The sequence below is a fragment of the Talpa occidentalis genome, unplaced genomic scaffold (assembly GCF_014898055.3).
Source record: "Talpa occidentalis isolate TD23 unplaced genomic scaffold, MPIMG_talOcc4v2.1 talOcc4.3, whole genome shotgun sequence".
Taxonomy (NCBI): domain Eukaryota; kingdom Metazoa; phylum Chordata; class Mammalia; order Eulipotyphla; family Talpidae; genus Talpa; species Talpa occidentalis.
Genome location: NW_023603184.1, coordinates 1786111 through 1810397, shown reverse-complemented (window position 1 = coordinate 1810397; position 24287 = coordinate 1786111). Strand labels below are relative to the sequence as shown.

Sequence of the window (24287 nt, the reverse complement as noted above, 5' to 3'; positions counted from 1 at the left end):
GTGTTTGGCTTGGGCTCCTGCCAGTTCTACTGCTACGGGGAGGGGTGGTGAGCACGGGACAAAGCTCAGAACAAAGCCCAGGCCAGCTCGGCCGGGCCAGGCTCTCCGGGGGCTGACACCCACCCAGGGGCATGGCCAGGCACCTACTTGAGAACCCTTTCCTTTGCCGCCTGCCCCTGCACTTAGGGGGCTCCCCCAAATGCAGATTCCTGGGCCCAGTGAACAGACAGGTATCCCAGGGAGGGCCCACAACATCTAAGATGGGAACCCCAGGCCGGCCTGTAAAGCCAGACATGGAGCATTTTCCTAGAGGGCCCAGAGCTCTGGACAAATTCTCATATTAGGATGACAGCCCCAAGCCACCCAAAGCCCCAAGAAGACTAAGCAGCCCTGGGAAGGGGAATGGGATGATTTCAAGCTCAGCTGCAGTCCTGAGCAGCTTCCTCAGGGAGTGCTGAGGACCCCCCCCCCCACCCCAAGGCTGGGCGCCATCAGCCTCTCCTCTCACCAGGCTCCAAGGAAGGACAACGTGGCCCTAACAGAGGCTGGCTAGTCTGGGAGACAGGCAGGCACAGATCGAGCCTGCGGGGCAGTGGGGTGCCAGTGGATGTGGGCTGGGTGAGAAGGCCAGAGTCTGGAACACTCCAGAAGCATGGGAACCCGTAGAGATCACAGAAACCAACCACTCTTGGCTCCTCTTTCTCTAGCCACTTGGCCAAACTACATTCCAGTCTCCCCTCCAGGGCAGGGTCAGGCATGGCGTTCTCGTGGGCGGAAGGGCGGTCTCCCCCAGGATCCTTCCCTTGCTTCACTGGAGGTGCAGAGGACATGGAGGCTCCTGAAGATGGTTGCGCCTCAATAGGGAGGCAGCCTGGGTTCTGAGCGACTGTGGGGTGCAAAGCCCAGGCTGGATTGTGCCACAAACGAAAAACCAACCTTTGTGCATTCAGTGCCTGGAATGTAGGGGTTGCTGAATCGGACACCAGCCTGTTCCAACCAGCACAGCCTCTCCTGCCCATTGAGAAATGACGTGCCCAGTGTCAGGGTGAGCTGCCGGGGGCCCAGGGCTGAAACTGGCACCCAACGGCAGCCTCGGGCGGGGAACGAGGTGTCACAACCACACACCACAGCCTGGGCAGCACCAATTCCCAAAAAACTTTATTGTTTCAAGTGGCAAAATGTCATTGGTCTCTGTGGGGCACCTGGAAGGGCGAGGGAGACCTGGGATGGGGTCGGGCAGGGCTCCGCCCGTTACAAAAATCAAAGGCTTTTATAAAAAATGCTATAAATTGGTATCAAAAGAAAAACAACCCAAGGGAGGCTGGAGGAGGAAGCAGAGAGGGAGGCAGAAATAGGACGAGAGGGGACCGAAACCTTCGACCACTAATGACTGAATCCAGATTGGGAGGGAGGGCGTCGGGGTGGGGGGGTGGGGAGGTGATACAAAGTGCATAAATGTGCCTCCCAGGATGTTCCTCAGAGGCGCTGGGGGACAGAGGCTGCGGCCTGGGGTGTGTGGGCCCCCAGCTGTCTCCTCACTGGGGACCCCACAGGAGCGGGCACTGCCTGAGACTTCCAGATGGAAGGACCTGCGGAGGGGAGGGAAGAGCAGCAGTCAGGAGCAGAGACCATGGAGGAGGAGAGGAGATAGCTCCTGGGGAGATGAGAGGGGTTGGCTGACCACGCTCAGGGCACAGGGGCTGTCCCTGAGCCCAGGGAGGAGGACAAGAACGGAGGCCTTCTGCACTGTCCCCGGCCAGACAACACCCTCCTCTGCGACCAACTCAGGGAAGCCGAGACCCACCGAGTCCGGGAGCTTGGTCTCACCTGCCTGCTCCCAGCCGCCCACAGGAGCATGGGCACTAAGGGCAAGAAGAGGAGGGCCCCCGAGTCCTCCAGAGCACAGCCTCGTCACCCTTAGCCCCACGCTCACCCCAGAGGCCAGAGCCAGGCACCCACCCTCACCTCAGTGATTTCTCAGACCTTCTTCTTCTTCAGCTTCAGGGCTTGCAGCCAGTTGGGTGATGATCCTTCTGACCTACAAGGCAGAGGGCAAGGCAAACTCAGAAAAGCCAAACAAAATGTGGACGAGTGTAGGGGACAGAAATGCCTCCAACCAGAAGAGGCAGCTGGGCCTGGCTGCAGAGAACCAGCTCACTTCGGGCCCGACGAACACCAGCCGGGGCCCGTGTTCCTCTCCGCCAAGCGGGTCTTCCCCTTTCAGGTCAGCACAGTGAGGTCCCCAGCGTGGTCACCTACCCTGAGGACTTGTCTGGTTTAGGAGGTAACGCCAGGGGCTTCCCCAGCCCCGGCACCTTGCAGGACTTGGAGCGCTGGACCGTGGTCTCCTTCTGGCTGGACTTGCTCTCCACCTGCTCCCCCTCCTCAGCTGAGCGGTTGCGGGGGCGAAGCTTGGCCTGAGAGACAAGTCCAGGTGCAGTAAAAGTTGGGGGGGATGGGCAGGGGGATTCATTCCAGGCCTTCCCCCCGGAGCAGCCACAGACCCCCCCCCCGAAGCCCCTCCACCGGATGAATGGGCAGTCCTTGAGCTTCCCCCAAGAGCGGAGCCCCCACAAAGACACTGCGCAGGTGAGTGCAGACTGATGGACTGGACCAAGGCCGTCGTGACTCCCAGCCCGGTGCCTTTGCTCATTCTGTGCCCTCTGCCTGGAATGCCTCCCCACCAACCACCCGGCCCTCCTCAGCCGTCTGCTAAGAGCCACGCCCAGCTGTGTCCCCCACTGTCAGGACGCAGCGCCTCTCTCCTCGAGCTGGTGAAGGCGCGTCTCTGGCTCCCCAGTGGCACCTAAACCTCTATCCACCGGAGCCAATCACGGTGTCCATCACTGCCCGCGAGGTTCTGGACTCGAGAGTGCCTCGCTTCCTCCCAGCCCCTGAGACACAGCCCTGGCCCCGCGGAACACGAGGGCTTTTCCGCTCTCACTGCAGAGCAGACGGGGACGGTGGCGGAGATGGTGGAGAGGAGGCCGGGCCATGCAAGGGGCCAGCTGGCCAGCGGTACCTTCAGGGCTGACGGGCTCAGGCCCGGAAAAAGGTTGACTTTCAGGCCCTTGGAGCCCAGGGACATCTTTGTCCGGCGGTTCTGAGGCTCCTCCACGACCTCCTCATCGGAAGAAGGTACCCGAGCAGCCCGCGGCTCTGTGAGGGCCCAGACAGGGACTCAGCCAAGGCAGTCCAGCCCCCCGGCCCCCCCGGCCCCCGGCCCCACCCCTGCACAAGGCCAGGCAGCCGCACGCCCTCACGGAACCGCACGCTACCTGTACAGTCCCGGAACAGGCGTGCGTCCGAGTCCGCAGCCTGGGACAGGCCCAGGGTTCCCCCGGGCCGGATGGCGGGGGCCCGGTGTCCACGCTTGCGCCCCAGGCTGGCACGGCTCCGGTACATGGCACTGTCAAGGATCTCGGTGTCCTGCTCAAGACAACAGCAACACCACTGCCGTTGCTGTCCCGTGGTCCTGCCCATCCCGCCGAGCCGCTCCTTGGCAGCCCTCGGCCTCCAAGTCGCAAGACTTGCCCGCTCTCCACCTCCCAGACTGACACAGCTCAGGGCGCCCCACAGCCGAGGGACACCCCAGACACCAGGTTCCAGGTTCTGTCTCCCGTAGCCCCCACTGGCACAAGAGCCCACCCACTGCCCTGGGCGACCGCGAGGAAGAAGTCCTTCACCCACGCCACTGACCTCAATGAAAAAGAAGTCCTGACTGGGGGCGCTGGGGAGAGGGCCTTGGGGGGGCCGCCGAGGGGGCCGTGTGGGGGCCTGCTCACCCCGCCCGGCCTCGGCAGCACCCCAGGTGCCGTCCACCTCTTCTGTCCGGCTGGCTTCGCCATCAGGCTGGGGCCTCCAGGAGGGCAGAGGGTCCCTGCCAGGCTCCCCGGGCTCCCCTCGATCAGCACCTGCTGTGGCTCCTGCCTCTTCCAACAGGCCCCTGAGGCCCGAGGCTGCAGACTCCCTGCGGGCCGCCGCCTTGGAACTGCTAGTGGCCAGTATCTCCTCCAGCAGGGCGTGGGAGCCGGAGGGTGGGGAGCGGGTGGAGCACCCACCGGGGCTGCAAAGGAGACGGAACAGAGGACAAGGTCACCTCTGAGGCCACACACCCCCTCCCACGAAGCCCACTCCCCAGGTCTCTTTCCCCTTCCTCCTCCTTCCCACCATTTCCCCGACTCCTTCAGGAAGGACACGGTCGTGGCTTTGACAAACATGCATGGCCTGCAGAGGTCATGGTCTGGCTCAAACGCCAGCCCCCACTCGCTGACCCTGGGATGATTCCCTTCCCCTGTAAAGGCCTCAGGCTCCTCCACCGTCACGGGCCACTGCGAGGGTTAAATGAGAATGTAAAGCGGACAGCGCAGTGCCTGGCAGTCAGCACGTGCCCTGTAAGTAACAGCTACTGTTACTGCAGCCGCTGCTGTTACTGATGTTAATGTGTGTCTCAGGACACCTGCTTGGGCCATTCTCCTTGGGATGAACCAGGTAGTGAGACAGCTCAGGGCTCCCTGCAGCTGAGGAAAGCCCCGGGGAGATGGGCCCATCTGCCTAGCAACCTCTTTGCCCACCCCCCACACCCCCCCAACCCTGTGTCTCAGCCTCCCAGAACAGGCAGGGACTCCCGTGCACACAGGCCCCGCACACACGCTGTGCATCTGGAGAAGCTGTTCCTTGGCCGGGGAACACACCCCCACACATCTCCTTTCCTGCAGCCACCCGCCAGTGCGCCCCGCCCTGCCAGCCACCGCCCCGACAGTCTGCGCCGCTGTGTCCGTCTGTGAGGTCCGCAAGGGCAGACAGGCAGGGCCCCTGTTCCCTCGGTGCCCCCAGCACCTGGCCCAGTGCCTGGGAGGAGCAGAACGCAGCCAATGTTTGCAGAATGAATGAGAGGCTGGGTCACCTTGCACCCCAGTGCAGCTCTGGCATCTGCCATGCCCACAAAAGCATGGTACGAACACCCCACACAGGCAAATGCACCCCCCGCACAAGGAGCAAGTGTTGTCCGGCTCCCAGCCCGGAAGTACACAGATACCAGACACACCCTGCAATACCCAGAGCACACGGCAAGCAGGGGGTACAGCAAAGCCAGCTGCTCCCTGAGACACACCTAGTACCCACTGCCCCCATGGCACAGCAGACACAGTGCACACTGGCATGGGAAAGACTGGCAGGCCAGTGCCCGGAAGCCAGGCCGCCAAGTTCCCGGCAGGACTGGAGGAGAGTGGAGCAGGTGAGTCAGGACCAGGCCAGAAGGGGGAAGGGCAGGAAAGAACATGTGTCAGTCAGTCCTTCCACAAGCTGCTGACAGAAGGAAATTAAAGCGTCTGGGGAGGGGGAGGGCGGGGGCGGAGGCAGCATAAGTGCCGCAAAGCAGGAGAATGGAGAGCAGCCCTGGATGGGGCCAGAGCCAGCTCGCCCTGCCTAAAATCAGGAAGACAGGGCAGGGGGTGGCAACAGCACCCCAGCCTGAGAAGCCCTGCCCAAAGCCTTTCCCTGGGGTGAGTCAGGAAGAAGGCTGAGGGCATGTGGGCTAAGGGGATATGAGGGCTAAGGGGATGTGAAACGCTGGGCAGACGGCCCAGGGCAGAGTTGGCACATGGTAAGTGTTTTGAGTCAGCATCATAAACACAGTCCCCTGTATTGATCGAGACCATCTCTGCCCCTCGCCTCTCGTGGCCTTCTGAGTGTCCTCCGGGATTGGATACAAACCCCCACCACCACCACCACCACCACCCCAGGGCAAATGCTGATGGGCAAGGAACAGAGCTGCAGAAGCTCAGCCTCCCCGGGCTCAAGTCTGGAATGAGGGAGCCCTGGCCATGACTCCAGAGAGAAGGAAGGCACCCAGAGATGACCACAAGGCTGGCACAGGAACAGCAAGGGCCCTAAGTAACAAGCTGTGACCTTTGCACAAGGAACAATGCCTCTCTGGACCTCAGTTTCCCCACCCATAAGGTGAGTGTTCTCGCTGATCCCTGAGGCCCTCCCAGATTTTGCAAAGGCCCAAAAGTGAGCTGGAGGTGCCCGCATCCCTGGGGCCAAGGGGGAGGGGCAAGAGATGACTAAGCCAGTGACAGGAGCCTTCAGGGGACCCAGCAGCACCACTACGACCAGGAGGTGGTGGCCCCAGACACAGGGGAGGGGCTTGGGTTCTCCCCACTTTCTCCCACATTCTCCCACGCTCCACCCACCCCCATCTGGCCTGGTCACAGCTGTCCAGACACAATTGCCATCAGGGTGCCTGTGTCCCCAAGGGCCTCACTCTACGGACAGTTCACATCCATCCAAATTTGCAAAACAAATACAAATATGGGCCATGAGCGCTTTTTCCAGCAATTTCCATGTACCGGGCAGGTTTCCATCACTTACCACATACTTACTCTTAACCCTCACGACAACTCTGAGAACTGGGAATAAGGACTAGGAATCAGGAGAGAAAAGCAACAGGCCCAAGGTCACAGAGGTGCTGGCGGAACCAGGACCCAAACCTGGCACAGACTCCTGCTGTCCTCAAGGACTTTCACAGTTTCCTTCAAAGACATGCTTTCCAAGGTGTAGAATTTCCCTAAGTCAGAAGCAAGGACCATTGGATCCCTAGATACCAAATAAGTGGGAATCACTGCCTTTATGAAAGGTAAACACCCTTCCTATTCCTGAGCTATGGTGCTAATGGATGCTGAGAACACAGCTTCCTCCAAACTTACAGCACAGCCAGAAATACCTGCATGGAGTTTGTTTTGTTTCTCAAATTTGATTTGCCCATCGTTTTCAAGAAAGGTGCAGGGAGCCCGAAACGCAGCTGCGGACTCCCCACTTCTCTTCGGCCATTGCACTTCCCCTCACCCAGTCACCTCATAATGCCCTGCCCCAGGGAAGCCTCTCCCTCCATCCAAAGCAAAGAGGAAGACATTCCTGAGTAGGGGACTGGAGACTCAAGAGCCACCCTACTCAGAGGGAGGCCCCAGGTGCAGGGCTGTGGGTCCCAACCCTTAGGAGACCTAACTCAGTGGCCACACCTGAGAGCTTTTAAGATGAACGCAGCGGGGAGAGGCCCTGCTAACTCTGTGACCCAAGCAGTCACACCTTCTCTCCACCTGCAAACTGGAGCTGATAAAATCCCCTTCCTGCTTCTCAGGGCAGCTGTGAAGATCAAGGAGGTGAGATGTGCCCGGCATCGGGGGCTGACCCGGGAAGAGAAATCACCAGCAACACAGGGAGCCGGTGTTGTCCCTGCACTAGCAAAGTGAGAAAGTGAGGCCCAGAGATACGAGGGCTCAGGCCGCGGACCCTACTCACCCACTGCCTGCAGTCTCCAGCCCCCCACCCCACGCCACCTACTCAGAGCTGAGACCCTGCCAGGACACCTTCCACCCTGGGAACCATCCTGGTAACACCCCACACGCTGCCCACCTTCCTGTCTCTCTCTCCACCTGACCCCTCTGACATCCCTCGATCCTGCAAAACCCCACCAACACCTCCAATTCTCTATCCTTCCTGTTCCCTCTGCTCTCCCCGCCCCCGATCACCAGCCCTTCCCTTTACAACACGGTCCCACCAACACCGCTTCTCCTTGCCCACATGACCTGGGAGAAGCTCCAGGGCTGGAAGAGGCCAAACTCTCTCCTCAGTCAAGAGAATCAAACCAAATGGGTGGAAATGTTAATACAAGAGACCCGATGCCTTTTTAGCACCCTTTCCAGGTGTGAAATCACCTCAGTTGGTTTTAGAACATAAAAATCCCTGAGCCATTCGGTGGGTGCCTCATAAAACCACCAGTTCTTCCCTTTGGAAACCTCTCTGGGCAATTTGGTGGAGGTCAGGTGCCAACGCCCTTCAGGTTCCTGAACAGTTGCTCTTCTGGGAGTTAAGACAGGGCAGGCAAGAGACAAACCTTTCCCAGCCTCTAGGAGAAACTGGCCACCCCCACTCAGACCAAGAGGACAGAGTCCTCCCTCCCTCACCTGTGAAAGCTTCATGTTCCTGGCCCAGGAGCACCTTGGCTTTGAGGCCAAGAGGCCTGGGACGAGCCACAGAGCACCATGGAGGAACCCACCAGAACCATCCAAAAACATGACACGCATCCTGTCCTGCAGCACAGTCACGACACAGAATGCCCAAGAAGCCAAGAGCATGGAGTGCAAAAGCAACCCAAGCCTCGCCATCACCCTTCAAAAAGACTTCGCCTGTGTTATGTTTCTATCTAAACAAGTCAACTTAAAAATGTGCAGTTGAGACCATCTCAATTTTCCAAATGCTAGAAGTCCTTGGGAAAAGCTCTTACTTCCCCCTCAGAAAGGCTGTGACTGTTCCCACACTGGACACAGCTCCCTTACCTGGCTCCAAAGCTGGGTGCTTCTCCTGTCTCCATGCCTGGGTCTCCAGGGCGGGTCTCCAAGGAAGGTGAGGAGTCCTCATCCTCGCCCTGGGTCTCTGGCCCACTCGTCTTGCCGACCCCCAGCTCCCTGGCCTCCAAATGGTCTCCAGCCTCCAGGCCAGGGGACGAGCTATGGTTCCTGAGGCCTAGCTCTGGGCGCTGGCTGACCTCTCCCACCCCACGCTCCCTGGCCTCACTTAGGGCCCCAGAGAGCTCCGTGCTCCGAAGCTCCAAGTCCTGAGTCCAATCCATCTGCCCCACTCCACATCCCCGAGGTTCCCGAGAAGCTTCAGGTTCCAGGTCACACGGCACCTCCAAATTCCTCAGGCCCAGATTGTTGCCCCAGTCCACCTGGCCCACCCCAAGCTCCCGAGAGCTACAGCCAGCCGCCACGTTTCTCAGCCCAAAGTCGGGTGTCCAGTCTGCTTGCCCCACTCCACGTTCCCTGGATTGAAGGGACTCTCCAGACTCCACACCAGACCAGTCGGTCTGCCCCACACCACTCTCTCTGGCCTGGCTGTGGCCACCTACCTCCCCAACCCCAGCTAGCTCTCTGCTCCTCACCCCGACATCTGAAGTCCAGTCCTTCTCCCCAACTGCAACACCCCTGGGCTCCTCAGGCCTTCCAGTCTCCAAACGGCTGGCCAGGCCCAGGTCTCTCGAGCTCAGCTTGTCTGACCAGCCCCTCTGGCCCAAGGCATCCTCCCTGGCCTCACTTGAGGTCCCAGAACCTGCACAGCTGGACACTTCCAAGTTCCTGAGGCCCAGCTGGTCAGTCCAATCCAGCGACCCAGCAGAGGTCTTCTCAGGAGACACAAAGTGACCGCTTCCCAATTTGTCAGGAGGGCTCAGGCCCGCGCCGCTCACTCGATCATTGCCGATGATGCCAAACTGATGGCTCCTCTCGGGAGTCTCCATGCAGAAGTCGCCACTCCAGCCTTGCTGCCCTGGACTGAAGGTCATCTCTGGTTGGGGAACGACACTGAGGCTGAAGTCGCTGGCCCAGCCTCGCTGCCCCATCTCCCTGTCTCCCTGGTCAGCCCTGCCTGGGCTCTGGCACCCTGCTCGTGGTCTCCCCTGCAGCCCTCCAACCTCCTGGCTGGCACCGTCGCCTTGCCAGCTGCTCTGGTCTCTCTGTCCGAGGGCCCCGTCCTGCGAATGGGGTGTGTTGGGGCTGAACAGGCCCCCCAACTCTCTCTCTTCAGGCTGGCTGCCGTCCCTTCCTGCCTCCCCCAGACTGCCTCCACTGGGGAGCTTCTTCTCAAACTCCTCATCCTGCTGCTGAGCATCCTCAGGGCTGAACCTGGCACTCACAGTTCTCGACCCGAAGCCCCTGTCCTGCAGGCCAAGAGCCAGGGAGCTGCGGCCACCACTGCCGTCCCTCATCCAGGCACTCTTCCCGAAATCCTGCTCCAGCTGCTCTGCAGCCTGGCTGCCATAGGTGCGGAGGGCAGACTCTTTCCCTCCAAACTCCCGGTCCCGTTCATCTGCATCCTGGCTGCTGTACCTGCCCAGGTGCTCGCTATTCCCCAGTTCCTGGCTCTGCTCATCTGTGTCCCGGCTGCCATACACACCCAGAGAATCTCTCTTCTCAAATTCCCAGTTCCGCAGGCCCGCATCCCGGCTCCCATAAGCGCCCAGTGAATCTCTCTTCCCGAATTCCTGGTCCTGGAGTTCCGCGTCCCGACTGGAGTAAGAGCCCAGTGAATCTTTCTTCCCGAATTCCTGGTCCTGGAGTTCCGCGTCCCGACTGGAGTAAGCGCCCAGTGAATCTCTCTTCCCGAATTCCTGGTTCTGAAGTTCCATGTCCCGACTGGAATAGGAGCCCAGTGAATCCTTCTTCCCGAATTCCTGGTCCTGAAGCCCCGCGTCCCGACTGGAGTAAGAACCCTGAGGGTCCCTCTTCGTGAACTCCCAGGCCTGGACATCTGCCTCCGGGCTTTGTGGGGTGGGCTTGCCAATCACCCGGTCCTGGGCTGCCAGGCCCCCTGGGGCAGAAGCTCCACTCCCACCTGGGCTGCTGACCTCCGCCTCCTCCTGGCCAGTGCCTCGCCTGCTGGCCCACTCCCTAGTGCCCCCTTCCCCTACTCCTTGACCACACTTGGGGGACCAGTCCCTCTCTCCAAGGCCCGGGTCCCCTCTAGGACTGGCACTCCCGAGGCCATAGTCCTGAGCGGTATCTTGGGACCAGCTGGGCTGAAACCGCTGGGTTGAAACCACTGGGCTGAAGCTGCTGGGAGGGGGGTCTGCTGCAATCCCAAATTCACTCTGTAGATCCTTCTGGGCCCAACCGAGGAGTCCCTGGGAGTTGGAAATAAAAAAGAGACAAACAATGCTCAGAGTCAATCAGGACAGGAGCCGATCCAACATGGCCTGGTGCCCAAGAGCCCCAATTCGGCATCAGAAAACCTGGGCTGGGATCTCAGCTGTGTGATCCTGAGCAAATCACTTAACCACTAAGGGCCTCAGGGTCCTCATCCTTAAATGGGGATAGTTCCTACCACGTAGGGAGGTTTAGGAGAAATAAACAAGATCCTTTGAACCAGGTACTCAGCATAGCACACCTGGCACACACTGGGCACTCAGCAAGGGGCAGGCACTCAAAGATCCCACGGTCTTGTCTATGGCCTTTGGGCAACACTTGGCTGGCAGCCAGGAGAAAGGGTGACTGGAGGAGGGGGTTTCACTGTGAGTGAAGCTGCACTTCCAGATTCCAGCAGCAGTCCCCCAACCCTCCCAGTACCCATGAGTTCCAAGCCCCTTCCTCCCTAAGGAAAGCCCCCGAAGAGAGAAGGCTCAGCACTCCCCAGGAAGGCTGTTCAGCCCTGCGCTGGTCTCCAGGGGAGACAGGAGGAAGCCTCTGACACAGATGAAAGGCCCAGCCAGGTCTCTGCACCCCCACCCATACTCCCTGACTCACTCCTGTGGCCGGCTGAGCCCTGGGCTCCGGGCTGCGGAGCCTGCCCGCCTCATCTCTCAGTGCCGCGTTGGCCAGCAGCCTCTCCAGGACAGACATGTTCGGCTCCCCGTCCCCAAGCCCAGCCATGGCCCCTGCCACCCTGCCTGCCCCCGGGCTGCTGGGCGCGGCGGGTGCTGGGACAAGGCTGGGCCGCTCCCCACGCCAGGACCTGTCCGACGGCTCTGGCTCCCGCTGGCCCTGGCCTCACTCCCTCTAGAGCAGCTGCAGCTCTGGCAGCCCCGCCCAGAAGCCAGTTGAGTCACCCACATCCCGGGACAGACACACCTACTGCAGGAGCCAGCTCAGGCTTAACTCCTTCCTGCTCTCCCTCCCCCTCCTCCCCGGAGGCCCCCAGGCTCCTCCTTCCTCCCAGCCCCGCCCCTACCAGCCCAGGCCGGGCTTGAAAAATCCACTTCAAAAGCCACCTGGACCCCAGCCCTGAAATCAGAGGCAGCGGGAAGGGAAAGGGTGCCGGAAGCCGGTGCTCTGGCAGGGGCCCAGCCAACCACTGGATAGGCCAGCTCAAGACTCTGCCCCTCGGGGCCCAGCAGCCGGTCTACAAGGCCCGGCCCGCCGGTAATAATAATGTCCATAAAACCAACTCTGACTAAGCACCCGTGACAAGCCAGGAGCTATTCTTGGTACTTTACAGGAACCGTAACTCGCTCCCTCTTCACCCATCACTGTTATGCCTGTATTACAGATGCGGAAACTGAGGCACAAGGTGGAAAAGTAACATGTTCAAGGTCACACCTGGGCAAAAGAACAGAAGAGCCAGGCAGGGCAAGCCAGGCGACCTGGTTCTGGAGCCCACGCTCCAGAGGCCACGCCGACCTCCCTTTCACAGCGCTCCTCTCGGGAGGGGCCTGAATGCCTGTCCAAATCCAGCATTCCCCAGGCCTTCCCCATCTCACTGTGCCCACAGGGCGTGGGCCAGCAGCAAGTGTTACTGTTTCGAAAGGACTCGAGGCCTAGAGGTTCTGGCACGTGCCAAGACCACTCCGCTAGCGAACGCTGGAGTCAGAGATGAACTCACTCCAGACCCCGAGTACCGGGCCCTGCCCCTCGCTCCGCCAGCTTTGCCAGATTGCAGCTCTGAGGGCCAGGTCCACAGAGCAATGCACGGCTGTATCCAAGCTCCTGGATAGGAAGCCTCCCTGTTCCCACCTCCCTGTGGCCTGTCCTCACCTCGGGGCAGGCACTCGGGGTCTGCGCATCAGTCAGTTCAGATCCAGCTCCTCGCCTGGCACTGCCAGCACTAGGTGGGGGTGAAGCCAGGAGGTCATCCAGCCAGCGGGAGCTGCTCTCAGGGCCTACAGGCTCCGGGGACACCCTAAGGGGGTCTTGAGCCTCTGTCCTGGCTTGGGTGGTCTCAGCCTGAGTCAGGGTCACAGCCTCCTCCTCGGCAGGTGATGCTTGCCCGGGGTCGGCGGTGTTGGCAAAGAGGACGCAGGGCTGGTCAAAGGGTGCTGGCTGCTGCTGCCCCAGGATGGGCTCCAGGACGGGCAGAGCAGCCTCCCCAGTGGCCAGAGGGAGCAGAGACTCCTGTCTGGCCAGGGGCTGCCCCTCCTCGTACCTCTCCTCGGCTTGCAGCAAGGTGGATCCAGGAGGGCTCCCTGTTGTTGGTAGGGGCTCAGGGGGAACAGCTGGGGCCTGCAGCTGACTCTCCCTGTAACCCTTTGGGCTTGAGGAGATGCCCAGATCATCAGCCTGTACCCAGGAACCCGGTCTTCCTGGCACCTCCGGAGCTGACCGGGCGCTCTGCCCCTGCTGGGACTCTCCTTCCTCTCTGCTGGATGGAGGCCAGTCACCAGCCTCAGCAGCCTCAGCAGCTTCAGTGGCTTCGGTGATGGGAGAGGGGGGCGGGGAGTCCAGCCGCCATACCCCAAGACCCGTAGGCCGAGTCGGGAAGGTCCATTCAAAGGACTGTGACAAGCTCCAGTTGGACTCTGTCCCGCTCCCAAAGGGACGATCCAGGGCCGACTGGCTCCCCTGGGCTTCGGATAGGGCAACCAGAGAGCCCCCCAGCTTCTCCTGGTCTTGGGGTGGAGGCCGGAGCACGCCTTCAGAAAATCGGCGCTGGGCCAGGCTGGTGGGCCGGAGGTGAGCCGGGGGAGCCTCCTCGCCAGAGGGAAACGTCCGCTGCAGATCCAGCAACTCGTCCGCCTCCAACAGGGGCCGGGGTGAGGCGGTCAGGAGCAGTTCTGGGCTGTGGCGCTCAGAGACCTTGACAAGGGGAGGGCTGCCGGGGCCGGAGGCCTCCGGGGCTCCCGCAGCAAAGGGCTCTGGGCTAGGGGGGTGGCAGGAGCCCTCTTCAGGCAGGGTAGCAGCTGGAGAGTCTGGAGTCGTAGGGAGGCAGGGAGAAGCCCCAGAAGCAGCTGGACTCTGGGCTTCCGGAAGCTGAGATTGGTGGAGGGTAGTCTTCTCTGGTGAGTGGGGACAAGGAGACCCAGGGGCTGGGCCTGAGGCTCTAGTGGGAAGGCCTGGACTGGATGAGTCTCCATTCTTTGAAGCAGGGCCAGGACTTGCGGGCACCCAAGGCTTGGAAACCTGCGAGACAAAGGTCGAGAGCTGTCACTGAACTATCGGCTGGCTGGGAGGCCAGGTCAGTTCTTCCTCCCACTCACCCCACGGATAGGAGGAGGAAACTGGGGTTCAGCAGGGGTGAGGGGCATCTCTCTGGAGAGCAAAAAAAGCGCCCCAAAGGTGATTTAGGGCTTCTAAATTCTTCAGCTTCCTGGGGTTCACAGACCCCTCCTTCAGACTCTCTCCCCAGAAAGTGCGCAGAGTCTGACTCACAGCATCAATCCTTCCAGCTCAGAGTTTCAATTCTCCCCGCCCAAAGCTCGCCTAAGGATCTCCTGCAAGTCTGTGGTTCATGAGTCAAGAAAACTCGCTTTATAAAGGAATCATGCCACCTGGGCCTTTGGGGGTTCCACTGGAACCCCTGGAGCACAGCACAGCTCTGGAAGGGGGTGGGGCACTCCCCACCTGCTCTGGGGACCCACAGGTCCCTGCACTACCCAAGGGAGCAGGCCGGCCTCAGAATCCGAGAAAGACATTGGGGGGTGAGGGCATCGGCGCCCGCCCACAAGGTGGTCCCTGGTCTGAGTCTCAGCCTCCCATGTGGGCCAAGGGCAGCAATGTCACCTTACAGAGTCAGGAGGGGATTAGATTTTAAAAGAATGGCCACCGTGAGGATGGAGGGAGGCACCGGGCACCTGACATTACTTCTCTGCTGTGCCAGCCTGAGTGGCTGGCCCCAGACGATGACAGGAGTCCTGCTGTAGGTGACCCTTGTCCTCCACAAAGGTCACGCCCCCCCCCTCCCCCCGTCACCCTCTCCAAGGGGCTGTCTTCCCCTAAGTCATCATCTCCTGGGTCTGGACAGAAAGGATGTAAGTTGCTTCTCAAGGGCCCATCCATCCCTCCCTCCTCCTCTCTACAATACTCTAGTCTTACAGCTCATGCCCTTGAGCTACACCTGCCCCCCCAAGCCCTCCTCGTGACACCCCGCCCCCAGACCCCGCACCCCTTGAGAAGCTGAGCTCTGGACCCTGCAGCCTGACCTCCAGCACCATGCCTGTTAGAATTCAGTGACTGCACCAGCCACGCTGTCCACCTGGCCAGCATCCTGGCTGTCCATTCCTTGACCTTGGGAACCACCTCTCTGGGGTCACACCCAAGACCTTGTCCTTATAACAAGACCCATTTGCAGTGTCTGCTCACACCCTCCCACCTTCCACACGTCCAGCATCTTCCTTGCTCCATCCTGAACAGCCAAAAGCACCAGGTTCGAACCCCCACCCCCTCCACCTCCCTGCCCCCCGGCCCTCCTGTCCTGGCTCCTTTTTGCCATCACTAAAGTCATCTCTTCACACTACCCTCTACGCCCTCCATCATTCACTTTCAAACTGTCTGCCAGCAGCTCTCCACCAGCTGAGGCTTGCGGGGGTAGCCGGTCAAGAGCAGGCACCCAGGATGACAGATAACACTTTAGATTCACCCTCCCCGACACGGGCCACCTAGCAGACCACCCTCCTTCCCCTGCTCCCAGGCTGGGCCTTCCCATCCTGTCTAGGGCTCCGACATTCTCCATCCTCTCTCAGGGGACAGCCTTGCTTCCATCCGCTGAGGACATGCACCCCCTGCCCGGGGCGGCCTGACTCTATCTCCGAGAACCCTCCCAACAGGAGCTGGGCGACGATCTCCTCCGCTCTGCTGGCAGGCTTCCATCAGCACACTAAGTACTCTTGTTTCTTCTGTCTTAAAATAAAAACACACTCTGCAGCGCACCTCTACCACCAAGCTCTCGCTGTGTCCACATCTCTACAGCCCTCTCATCCACTCCCGTGGAGCCATGCTGAGTAGGCCCTACTTCACCTGCCCCTAACTGCCTGAGTCAAGGTCACCATGAGCTCCTGTGGCTAAACCCCACTGCCCAGTGTTCACCTTGATGGACTGTGAGCACCTGTAGGGTGGGGGTGCTCCCGCAGTGCTGGGGTCTGCTATTACTTGTGGGTCTCCAGAAGCCACTGTCGCTGGCTTCCCTCTGACCTTGGGGCCACTCCCTGCACCCCCTCCTCTGCCTTCACCCCTTGGTGACCTCAGCTCATCTTTTTATTTTTTTTAAGATTTATTTATTTATGCACACAAGCACTGGGGTAAAGGCCAGAGGTGTGGGGAGTGAGAGGATTCACCAGAGACAGAGTGGGGAGCAGAACAGGCAGACTGACAGAAGTACACTGTGAGGGGAGCAGCGGGCGAGACAGGAGAGGTCTGCCATGCCATGTGGGTAGCTCCTTGCCGGGGATCGAGCTCATGCTACAGAGGCTGGTGATAGCTTGATAGAGCTGTGCCTTTAACCCCTGCGCCACCAGGGAGGCTTCCAGTCCTCAGCTCATCTGAACAACAATTTGTACACTGACAAATCCCACCTTTTCCCCCCGACTTGCCAGTTTTCCTGAACTCCAGGCTCAAACACCGAAATGCCCACTTGCCATTTAGCTAAGATGCCAAAGAGGCATCTCAAACTCAACCAACTCAGAAGCGAAGCCCTCCTCTGTCCCCACCCTGTGTCACCCTGACAAGTCCCCATCTCCGTAAATGACCACCACCTCCTCCCCCGGCTCAGGCCAAAGCCCTAGCGTCACCACTGATTCTGCACCCATGTACACGCCCTCTCCCCACATCCTTCTGCAAGCCCTGGCCACTTCGCCATCCACCCCTACCCAGAGGCACCACTTCTCACCGCAGGACACCTTCAAGGTTCCAGGCGCCATCATCCATCTCCCACCAGGATGACCCCACAGCCCAGCCCTGCTCCCTGCTGCTGCTCTTGGCCACCGCGGCCAATTCTTGCCTGGAGGGCAAGGTGACTCCTCACCACTAAGCCAGTGTGTGCCACCCCCTCCCCACATCTCCCAGCAACTCCCCACTCTTACTCAAGCCCAGGCCCTTCCCTGACCAATCACCTTGCAGCCCTCCCCCTGCATCCAGACCCCTTGGTCTCCTGTTTTCAAAGGCACCAAGGCCTTTGTTCTCCCAGCTCCCCCTGCCAAGGGTGCGGTTCCCAGCATCTACACAGCTCGCTCCCTCACCTTCACAGCATGAGCCTCATGCGCTCTACTTCTGGGGCTCCCCAGCAGGGGGTTACATCTGCTGCTTTGCAGGAATGACTGTGCTTGTCCGCCACCCCGCTTTAGAAGCAAGCTCCCCGAGAGCAAGGGTGGCGTGTGGCCTGTTCTCTGCTGTCTCCCGGCCCCAGCTCCGGATAGGTGCTCGGTAAATATTTACTGGATGTCGACTGGTCAGCTCTCGTCACAGGGCAGAGGGGGCGGCACTGGCTAGCAAGGGCTCCGTGGGCAGGGAGACCATCCTCGACATCATTTACTTGGGCCCACTCAGGTGGGCCGTGGAGCAGAGGAGGAGATGGAAGAGCAGCCGCCCCAGGGAAGGACCCTCCTCTCTCCTGAACCCCGAGAAGTGCCCAGAGGGGAGAGCCCTGGTCAGACACTGGAATCCTGCCTCAGAGGTGAGCGACTTAGCGTCGGAAGCGCCGAGTGCTCCTCTCCCGTGTGGGACTAACAGGCCCCGCGAGCTGAGCCGTCACGGGGTAAGTTGGGGGAGGTTTCCGGACAAGCCCGCACACAGAGCACCTGAGGGGCGGGTGTGAAGGATGTTATCGCCCTTGGTCAGGAGGAGCCTGGTGGCCTGACCCGCACTTTGCCGCCTTGCGACAGACTCCCTGGCCCGAGAGCTGATAAATCTGTGTCCAGGGCCAGCCCTTGGGCGAGTGGCCCTTCGTTCTCCCATAAAAACTAGAAAGACGGTGGGAAAGATCCCCTGGGAGGACACTCATGACACGCATGGTTCTAATGTGTGAACAGGAGGACAACTCACCTCGGCAGCTGGCTCCAAGCTGGCCAGCCGAGCCAGGTCGCCATTGTAGGCCCGGTCCGCAGGGGGGCTCCTGGAGGGAGAAAGGAGGAGATGGGGGCACAGAATGAAGAAGCCGGTCACAGGTGGCGAAGGGACAGAGCCAAGCGTAAGTCTGGTAGGTGACTTTCCCAGCACTCACGGCTGAGCCCCGCCGCCTGGAACAGGCCCTGGACCGGTCGCCTGCTCCCTCCTGCACACCAGGGGTTAAAGTCCTCCAGGCCCTTCAGGAAAAGCATTCTGCAGCCCCACACTCTCATCTAGGGTTCCCAAAAGATAACTCCTCCTTCCCCTACTCCCTAAGGGGTTGAAGCACTCCTCCCACCAGGGAGAGCAGCTGGGTGGCCTGGTCTGCCTGCCCTGCCAATACTTCTTGAAGCATGGCCGGGGGAGGGGATGGGGAAGCGTGGTTTTCCAAGGTTGAAGCTGTTCCTTTTAAGCTCTGCTGGGTGCAGGAGGGGAGAAGAGGGGGATGGAGGGTGGGATCCAGCCTGAGCGGGGTGTGCGCTCTTGAGACCCCCGTGTGGGACACAGGAGGGTTAACTTGGGGCCTTGCCTCCAGGCATTTTCAGCTGAGAGAAGGGCATGGCGGGAGGGCAGGGCGAGGTAGGGCAGAGGCATTAGTACAGTCAAGACCAAAGCAGCCTTTCCTGGCACAGGAGGGAACCCAAGGCCCCACCTGGGAGCCTTGAGCTGGCACTCACCAACCTGAGAAGGGTCGCGGGCACATGAGCGGCCTCAGTCTCTTTCCAAACACCCTGTGCCCATCACCCAAGGGCTCCTCCAGAGAAGTGGATCCCATGCCAGGATCCGCCTGCTGTAATCTGCACCCGACGTGAGCTGGCCCAGCCACAAGGAGCGCTCACATCTTATCTCTCCCATCGGACACCTCACAGGCAGACGTGCCCTGCTCACTCTCTCCCTCACAAACCAGCACCTGGCACACAGCTCCACCCACCCAGGAGCCAGCAGGCCCAGGAATCCAACAGAAGGGAATCCAAACCCCAGCTCTGACTCCGCGCTGCTGAGGGATCACGGGAAGTGACTCCCGGCACCTCGGTTTCTTCACCTCTAAGAGGGAGCTCAGGTTCCCTTCACTAAACTGCATGGCTGCAGACGACACGAGGCCAAGTTCAGCGCTCAGTGTACAGAAACTAAAAATAAACTCCCATACTTGAACTCTACTATAAACAAATGTTAACTCTGTAAAGAGAATGGAGATTGTAAAAAGAATACAGTACCGGTGACACCGTCTGCTGCGGAACGTCTGGGACAGAGACGGGGCCGCCAGGGCTCCCCGCACATGGCCAGCCCAACAGAGGAGGGCGCTGCCCAGCATCCTCATCCACAGGCTGCTACACAACACACGGCCTCCCACCCCTTACCTCTCCTCGGGGGTCTTGATGTGCTCTTCTAGGCACTCCATGGGGGCCTTCGCTGGCCCCTCCTGGGACCACCCCCTGGAGAGGGTCCCACCATCCTCATCCCGAGGACTCGTGGTCACACCATAGGTCCTGGAGCCGTATCTGGAGCTGCCATCATGGTTAAAGGTGAGGCGGGAGCCCCAAAGGCGGTCAGGGCTGGCCGGGACCTCCTTTCGAGGCTGCTCCATCTTGGCCAGGATCTCCTCCACCGTGGTGGCTGCAAAGCGCTCCGAGGTTGGACGGAAGGGAGCAGGGGCCTTCCGCACACCCCCGAAGGGGGCACATCGAGCTGGGGGTGTCAAGGGGGGAAGCTCTTCTTTCCCAGACTCCTCTTTCCCAGTCTCTGGGGTGGCTTCCCCTGCAGTAGAGGCCTCAGTCACAGGCCTCGGTGCAAAAGGAAGGGGGCGCTTGCTGCCACCATAGGGCTGGGGTCCCGCCAGCATGTTCATCTTCCGGGCAGAAGGCAGCTCAGCCAGGGGACCCCGCGGGGGTCGAGGCCCAACAGGTACCAGCAGGCTGGGTTTGGCTGGCAGGGCTGGCTTGGCCGGCAGAGCCCGGGGTTTGGGCTTGACAGGGGGTTTGGCCCGAGGGTCACCTACCAAAAGTAAAGGGTTGTTTGGGGGACTGTCAGAAGAACCAGGAAGTAGAGCTTCTTGTATTTCCCACTCCAGCTCACCCCCCCACCCTACAAACTCAAAACATTCACAACTTTCACATGTGAGATCAGATGTCACACAAGAGATCAGATGTCACCACTTCCAGGAAGCCTTCCTTGACTTTTCATACACATCTCAAAAGCATCTTCTCCCTTCTCCAAATTCTCAAAATGTTTAGTCAACTCCCCTTATAAGCTAAAGATATTTAAGCTAGCACCTTAGTTTTCCTTGTACCCGAATATGCATCTAGCATATTTTCTTATGGAATGAATGAATGAACAAACAAGCCAATAAAGGAAAGACTGCCTGCCCACATCAAGCAGTCAGTCCACCACCTCCCCTGTGCACTCTTCCTCTTACGTGACCACTTAGTCTACTGTCACCCATAGTAAATCTTACATCCCAAATGAATTTCCCCACTTCACCTCCTGGCTGCCCCCTCCCCCAGTGCACACCCGGCCACCTCCCCACTGTCATCCGGTGTGATCAGGAATGCAAACTTACTATTGACATAAGCCAAACAGAAGTAAATCTGCCACAGGAAAAAACACTAGATCTGAAACCTACCTTCTATATAAGGCATTCCAATGCCAAATAAGAGGCCTTGGAATTACTCATGGCCACAGCCCTTCTAATGGGATCCCGTGTCACCCACTCATCTGGCTCGGGGTAAGAGTCTAGACAGGGAGCCAGGAGACCTGGATTCCAACCCGAGGCGCACACCACTTCTCCCTCCTCTGGGCCTCAGTTTTCTCTTCTATAAAACATGGGCTTGGTCCCCATCAGCCTTGGTCCCCAAGGTCAGTCTGCTCTGATGCGGGGGGAGGGTCTGTGATCTCAAGCAATTCTGAAGGGTCTCAACAGAGCTGAGAATCTTCCAAACTCATTCCCCACAATCTGGCACTGCTCCCCACCTCACGCCCACCTCAGCTGATCATCCTTCCAAGACAGAGTGGGGATGCAGCCCTGCCTCTCCTCCTTCCTCTCTGCCACCCAGCTCCACCCTGCACCCATAGGTACCTGGCTCAGAGCCAGCAGACACCAGCTCCTCCTCCATCTCCCGGGGCGCTGGGGAAGCCATGGCTGTGCTTTCCCTGAGAGCAGACACTTTCATCACATGCGGCAGAACCTGCAAGACAATCAGGGAGCGGAGGGGTGTGAGCCGGGGTGGCCGGTGACCCAGGAGCACAGACAGGAGGAGAGAAGGCAACGAGGGCAGGGCCTTGGCAGGAGGCTCAGTGGGGCAGTCTCCAGCTTCAAGAGGAGGCAGAGTGTGGGACAGGAAGAGGGAACTTCAGAAGGGAGGTAGGGGGAGCCGGGAGGGCCCAGCAGCCCTAATTGCAACTCTTCCCAGCTCACTCTCGAACTCTTGCCTCCTAACCCCAAAGTCCTGGAGCTATAGGGAGCCCCCCACAGCTCCCGCCTCTGGCAAGCTCCCCGGACACCCCACTTACCGTTCCCAAGGCAGCCCTTGGGTCCAGCGGCCCAGCTGGAGGTATGTGCTCCTATCTACTCCCCCGCAGAGCGAGAGGGCCACACTGGTCTGAAGACGCTCCGTGAATCACCTCATGGGAGACGGGAAAAACCCGCTCCTCCCCAACCTGCGGCTCCGCCCCACGGCGGCCTCCCCCTTCCCGCTCACCCTCCTTCCTACCCTCCCCCTGCAGCTGGGAGTGGTTCCCTCTCCCCCCTCACCCCCCCCCTCCTCCACGTCCCGGCCCCACTCCCGCCTCCCTCAGAGCTGTCTCATCCAAACACGGAAAAATAAAGAATAAAAAGTAAACATCTGGAATACATTTTTTTCTCTAATTTCTCAATCGCTTTGGCTTCAGCTTGGAATTTGATGAGGTAAAGCCAGGGCCTAGTCCCGTTGCCATAGCAATGGCCTCCCACTGGATTTCCAGAGCCTCGCCAAGAGGAAGGAGGAGCCCGGGCTGGCCTGGGCTGGGAGAATGGGACAGGGCTTGAGAACATCCGGGGGGTGGGGTAGCTTGGGGGAAAACTCCCTGGGGTTCCCCCATCTAGGACAGTCAGGGTAAGATAGTTACAGCCTCTGAAAAGGGGCTCTGTGGGCATCACCCACCAGCCTAGGCTTGGCCTGAAGGAGATTTGAGGGGGACAGAAGAAGAAATTTAAAACCCGGTGGCAAGGTGCTATGGAAGAAGCCAAAGAGACAACCCCCCCAAGCCTGGGCCAGGAGCTTCAGATCTGCTACACCAGAGTTCAAGTACTGGGTGGCTCTACCACTTTCTAACTGTGTGACCTTGCCGACTTCTCTAAGCCTCAGTTTCCCTCTCTGAAAAAGGAAATGACTGAGCCCGTTGGGAGGGTCACACGAGATAGTGCATGCAAACTGCTTAGCCTGGTGCCCAATAAATGCTGGCCATTATTAGTATGACTCCAACCAGTATCACCCACGAGCTATCGACTTTGGCAACCACCTCCTCCTCTCCCCAGACCCCAGCATTCCAGACAGGTCCTTCACTCCCGCAGGCCCCAGTCCTGTCACCTGTCTCCACGTGCTCCTCCACCTCTTCAGTTCCCATCCTGGTTCCAGAAGCACCATCCCACTCACCAACCCCACCCCCAGCTCTCCAGGGAGGGGCTGGGGGGCAGAACGCTGCCCCTCTGGTTCCAAAGAAAGGGAATGTTTCCTATAACCTGTTAGGTATACACAGAGCCCTGAGAACAACCTCAGTCTCTCCTACCTGCAAGAAGCACTGCCTGCCTCCTCCTCCAGTTACCCACTCCAGTCAGGAAGACAGCACCAATCCTAAGGGACCTCTGCTATGGACTTTTGCAAAACACCCACTCCTCACCTTTGACCCTGCCCCAGCTTGCTTCAAAGGTGGAAAGAGTCGACAGAAACCCAGGGCTGCGAACCCCTCCACCCAAGTACGGCCCAGTACCCAAGCAAGGGGAGGGCTGCTCACCGTGGGTGGGTGAATAACTGTGCAGAGCCATCCAAGTGTGCGTGGGGGAGGGGCACGAGGAAAAAATACCATTAGAGAAAAACAAGATCGTTTCCTTGTCCTTGAGTATTAGTACCAGGGACATGGTGTGGGTGGTCAGAAACAGGGGCGAACTGGCCCAGAACTGCCAAACCGTATCCCGGAGGGCCTGCTAGGTACCTCGGCAGTAGGCAGCAATGAAAGAGGGGGGCTCCTCCTCCCCAATTGAGGAGGGGGCCCCAGCAGCACAGAGGCCCTCGCCAGGACGGCCAGGTGACCAAGGCCTTAGCCAAAAGCCACGGAAGAACAGCGACTCTCAGCACGCCCACCCACGAGAGTCGGGGAGACCAGCCGACCCCGGGAGCCAAGGCAGCTGGGAGAGCTGGGCGCAGCCGGCAGCCCCGGGAGCCCCGGTGGGGGCCGAGGGGGCGTCGCTGCCGGCATGGCGGCCCCTCCGGACCTGGGATCTGCGGCGGGGTCGGGGCCAGGGAGGTCGGCGGGGCCGCACGCTCGCTGCTGCAGGAGGGCGGGCCAGCGGGAGGACGGAACAGCCCGGGGCGAGGGGCCGTCTGGAGGGGCCCAGTGGGGCGCTCCGGACAGAGGGGCCGGCGGCGGCGCGCGGCGGGCGCGGGCGCGGGCGCGGGCGCGGGCGGGGGCGGCGGGAGCCGGGCACCGGCGCGCGGGATGGGCAGCAGCCGCGAGCAGGCGCGGGCAGGGGCCGCCGCCGGGCTGGGGGCGGGCTGGGGGGCTGGGGGCGTGCCGAGGGGGCCGGGGAGGGGGCGAGCGCGGCCCGGGGGAAGGGGGAAGCGGGGGTCCCCCGGCAGCTCCGCCCGCCCCCGGCCCCGCCTCGAGCCCTCGCCCCCTCCCCCCTTTCTTCTGGCCGGGCCAGCGGAGCCCCAGACCGTGCGCCCCCCGCCCCCGCGCCACGCGCCGGCGCCCCCGCGCCCCCGGCCCCGGCCCCGGGCCCGGCAAACTTTCCTGCTGACACCCCGCCTCACCCCCGGGTCCGCGCTGGAGGCGCCCGCCGCTCCCATGCCTCTCCCCCGCCCCGCCGGCCCCGCCCCGCCCCCTCCTGCGCCCGCGCGCCGCCCGCCCCCGCCACTCACGCGCGCCCGGCTCCGGCTCCGCTCGGCTCGGGCTCGGCGCCCCACGCCAGCCGCCGCCACCGCCGCCCGCTGCCGCCGCCGGCGCGGGACCGAGCCAGAGCGAGCCCGGCGGGCCCCGCCCCGCGCGCCCCGCCCCGCCCCGCCCCGCGCGCCTCATGAATATGCAGAAGCCGGTGAAATCCCGAGCCCCTGCGGGGCTCCTCTGGCCGTATGCAAATCGGCGCGGCCCAGCTACTTAATTATTCATGATCTTGCAAATGAGGAGCCCGCCCCAGGCTCGGAACTGGGCGAAACTGACGCAATTCAGCCAACCCCGAAGAGCGCGCGGGCACCGCGGCCACCGAGATGACAGCCTAGAGAGGACACTGCCTCG

The 24287-nt window shown here is 60.8% G+C and overlaps 1 protein-coding gene across 3 annotated transcripts; it reads right to left on the bottom strand.

The window, feature by feature from the left end:
- Window positions 1-565: 565 nt before the first annotated feature.
- On the bottom strand, window positions 566-23958 carry TNKS1BP1 (tankyrase 1 binding protein 1). Of its 3 annotated transcripts, none has more exons than XM_037522243.2 (12): window positions 23915-23958; window positions 20878-20986; window positions 19163-19796; window positions 17742-17811; window positions 12528-13889; window positions 8340-10681; window positions 3700-4066; window positions 3279-3429; window positions 3023-3159; window positions 2260-2417; window positions 1966-2038; window positions 566-1589 (listed from the first exon to the last, which is right to left on the bottom strand). In XM_037522243.2, exons 2-11 carry the CDS (start codon window positions 20969-20971, stop codon window positions 1978-1980), a joined length of 5376 nt encoding a protein of 1791 aa, XP_037378140.1. In that variant the 5' UTR covers window positions 20972-20986; window positions 23915-23958; the 3' UTR covers window positions 566-1589; window positions 1966-1977. The 3 variants fall into 3 exon arrangements, with proteins under 3 accessions (XP_037378140.1, XP_037378138.1, XP_037378139.1); XM_037522241.2 differs by lacking the exon at window positions 23915-23958 and adding an exon at window positions 22791-23204; XM_037522242.2 differs by lacking the exon at window positions 23915-23958 and adding an exon at window positions 21312-21480.
- Window positions 23959-24287: the final 329 nt, after the last annotated feature.

What these genes read in the sequence shown, in the direction of transcription:
- TNKS1BP1 (XM_037522241.2), bottom strand. Translation starts at nt 22,862, where the DNA reads ATGGTATTTTTTCCTCGTGCCCCTCCCCCACGCACACTTGGATGGCTC. An exon ending in GTCTGCTGGCTCTGAGCCAG is followed by an intron (nt 19,797 to 20,877) that starts GTACCTATGGGT and finishes TACTTTTGGTAG; the next exon opens with GTGACCCTCGGGCCAAACCC. An exon ending in ATCAAGACCCCCGAGGAGAG is followed by an intron (nt 17,812 to 19,162) that starts GTAAGGGGTGGG and finishes TTCTCCCTCCAG; the next exon opens with GAGCCCCCCTGCGGACCGGG.